Source organism: Populus nigra, chromosome 9, assembly GCF_951802175.1.
Source record: "Populus nigra chromosome 9, ddPopNigr1.1, whole genome shotgun sequence".
In the NCBI taxonomy this organism is placed as follows: Eukaryota; Viridiplantae; Streptophyta; class Magnoliopsida; order Malpighiales; family Salicaceae; genus Populus; species Populus nigra.
Genome location: NC_084860.1, coordinates 16,794,041 through 16,796,923, shown reverse-complemented (window position 1 = coordinate 16,796,923; position 2,883 = coordinate 16,794,041). Strand labels below are relative to the sequence as shown.

The window sequence follows — 2,883 nt, the reverse complement described above, 5'->3', positions numbered from 1 at the left end:
AAAAGTGAAACCATTATTATAATACACTATAAAAGGTCTTTTAATTTATAATGATTTTCTCATATCATTTAGCTTTTGTTATAATTTGTGTTGGGTTTTTTTTTAATTATACATAACTTAGTATACGTTTGGTAATTCAGTAAATAATACTTTTTAAAAGTATTTTTTATTTGAAAACATATTATTTTTTTATTTTATTTTTTATGTTAGTATATTAAAATCATAAATTATTTTTTAAAAAAATCAATTTAATACCGTTAAAAACAATTTAAAAAATATGTTGTATCATGAAAAAACAACAACCCCTTAATTGCTTGGATTGTAATACACAAATATATATATATTGGGAATCCGGCAGAACAGGGAAACATTTGCAAGTTTGGTGTCATGCCTTCCCGTGAACCCTTCTCTCTCTCTTTCTTTGATCGAATCCCTTTAACACCACACTGATTGAACAAGTCAAGGTCTTATCATCTAAACCAATTAATTAACACAGCTTGATAGTCTTTATCGTTCACCTACTTCATGCATGCTTCATCTAAACAATGCTTAGTACTATAAATATGTAGAGAGTCTGCAACTACAGGTATCCCATTCCCAACCCATATTCTTACCGGCCGTGGCATAGCTGCCATTGATCACAGTTTGCCGCACACACTATTTAATTTTATGCCATGGCAGCATCTACTCCCTTATCATTTGCGGTCCGACGATGCGAACCTGAATTGGTTGCCCCAGCTAGAGCAACTCCTCATGAACTCAGACAGCTTTCTGATATTGATCGCCAATTATACCTCCAATTCCAATCACCGAATTACAACTTGTATGCACACAATCCCTCAATCCAAGGGAAAGATCCCGTGAAGGTAATAAAAGAGGCGATTGCACAAACACTTGTTTATTATTACCCTTTTGCTGGTAGGATTAGACAAGGGCCAGACAATAAGCTTATAGTTGAATGTACTGGGGAGGGTGTTTCGTTCATCGAAGCCGATGCCGATGCTACAGTTGAGCAGTTTGGTGATCCAATTCCATCTCCATTCCCTTGCTTTGAAGAACTTCTATACAACGTCCCAGGATCTGCAGGGATCCACAACACCCCATTATTGTCTTTTCAGGTACGTCACAGGACATCATTGACTAAGTTTATTCACTCATTTATTGTAAATTGTTTTTGACAACAGACCACGTAAAGTATAAAAAAAAAGAAGGTACTTGTCTATGTAATTAGGTTCGAGAAAATAATAATTTTGTTCTTTCCACTGTACTAATAATTTTACTTATTTTAACAGGTGACACGCTTGAAGTGTGGTGGTTTTGTACTTGCCTATCGTCTCAATCACCTAATGAGTGATGCACTTGGCATAGTTCAGTTATTGAGTGCCATAGGGGAGATTGCACGAGGTGCGCAAGCCCCTTCAATTCTACCTGTGTGGCAAAGGGAACTTCTCTGTGCTAGGAATCCACCACGCGTTACTCGCAGACACAGTGAATATGGTAATCATGGTCCAGTTGTTGTTGGTCCTACAACCAACGTTCCTGAATTCCACGGCGAAGTTTACGATGTAGCCCACCGTAGTTTCGTTCTTAACCGCAAAGAATTATCAAACATTCGTAGATGGATTCCTTCTCATTTACACCCTTGTTCAAATTTTGAGGTCATAAGTGCATGCTTATGGAGATGCTATGCCATAGCATCTCAAGCAAACCCTAATGAGCAGATGCGCATGCAATTGCTTGTCAATGCACGTTCCAAGTTCAACCCACCGTTACCAAAAGGATATTACGGTAACGTGCTAGCTTTGCCAGCAGCTGTAACAAATGCTAAGAATCTTTGTTTAAACTCATTGGGGTATGCAATGGAGTTGATAAGGAATGCCAAGAATGCAATAACTGCGGAGTACATGAGATCATTGGCTGATCTAATAGAGATCACCAAAGGCCAGCCTATCGGGTTACAGTCATATGTTGTGTCAGACATAACAAGTATTGGGTTTGATCAAGTGGATTGTGGGTGGGATAAGCCAGTTTATGCTGGGCCAGCTAAGGCCATGCCTGATGAAATTTCTATTGCTGGAACCTATTTTCTGCCCTATAGATTCAAGAACGGAGAGCGAGGGGTTATGCTGTTAGTTTCCTTACGCGCACCAGTTATGGAGAGATTTGCAGTCCTCTTAGAGGAATTGGCAAGGAATGATCCAGAAAAAAGCCAAGGACAACAAGAAATGATACTAAGCTCCCTCTAAGACAGAAGCTATGGTATTACTATATTGTTGCCATGGAAGTTTGATGATTTGTTGGTTTTCGTAGAATTTACACACATGTAAAATTAATAGTCTGATGACTGTTGTGTTGTTTTGTTCAATGTGTTATCACTTATATATATAATTCAATATATAATAAGATCAATATTGTGTTCCCAATAGTTTGGTTGATGTTGGTTTTGGCGAATTGAAGGTTTTGAAAACATGTGATATTTTAATTATGACTTGAAGTATATTATATAACAACAACCATTGATTAAGTTTGAATATATTTTCTTTTATGGAAGTTGTAAACTGTTGGAATTTGAAAATAAAATAAACGGAAAATAAATAAATAAAAATAAAAACGAATTTAAATATGTGATTAATAGGTAAAAAAAAAGAATGACATGAAAAAGTGTTGGTGTAAACTCCGGTTGAAAATTAGTAACGTTACCGTGAAACAATAATAAGTTTGTAAATGAACTAAATGATGAACATGTAAAATAATTATATTTTAGAATACGAAAATGGTACCGAGTATTCAGTAGAGTAATTGATACGATCCATGTAAGAATGACATAAAAAAACTTGATTTTTGTTGTAAAATCATCTATTAACTAATTTTACGTCATTGAGC

At 35.7% G+C, this 2,883-nt stretch overlaps 1 protein-coding gene across 1 annotated transcript; it reads left to right on the top strand.

Annotated features, from left to right (window-relative positions):
• The first annotated feature begins 605 nt into the window (after positions 1-605).
• LOC133702521 (benzyl alcohol O-benzoyltransferase-like) lies at positions 606-2,435 on the top strand. The gene is made up of 2 exons (XM_062126815.1): positions 606-1,118; positions 1,293-2,435. Exons 1-2 carry the CDS (start codon positions 675-677, stop codon positions 2,244-2,246), a joined length of 1,398 nt encoding a protein of 465 aa, XP_061982799.1. The 5' UTR covers positions 606-674; the 3' UTR covers positions 2,247-2,435.
• Positions 2,436-2,883: the final 448 nt, after the last annotated feature.

Bases quoted from the DNA above. Each gene is read 5' to 3' on its own strand.
- LOC133702521 (XM_062126815.1), top strand. From the start codon at position 675: ATGGCAGCATCTACTCCCTTATCATTTGCGGTCCGACGATGCGAACCT. The intron at 1,119-1,292 runs GTACGTCACAGG...TTATTTTAACAG, and splicing joins CCCCATTATTGTCTTTTCAG to GTGACACGCTTGAAGTGTGG.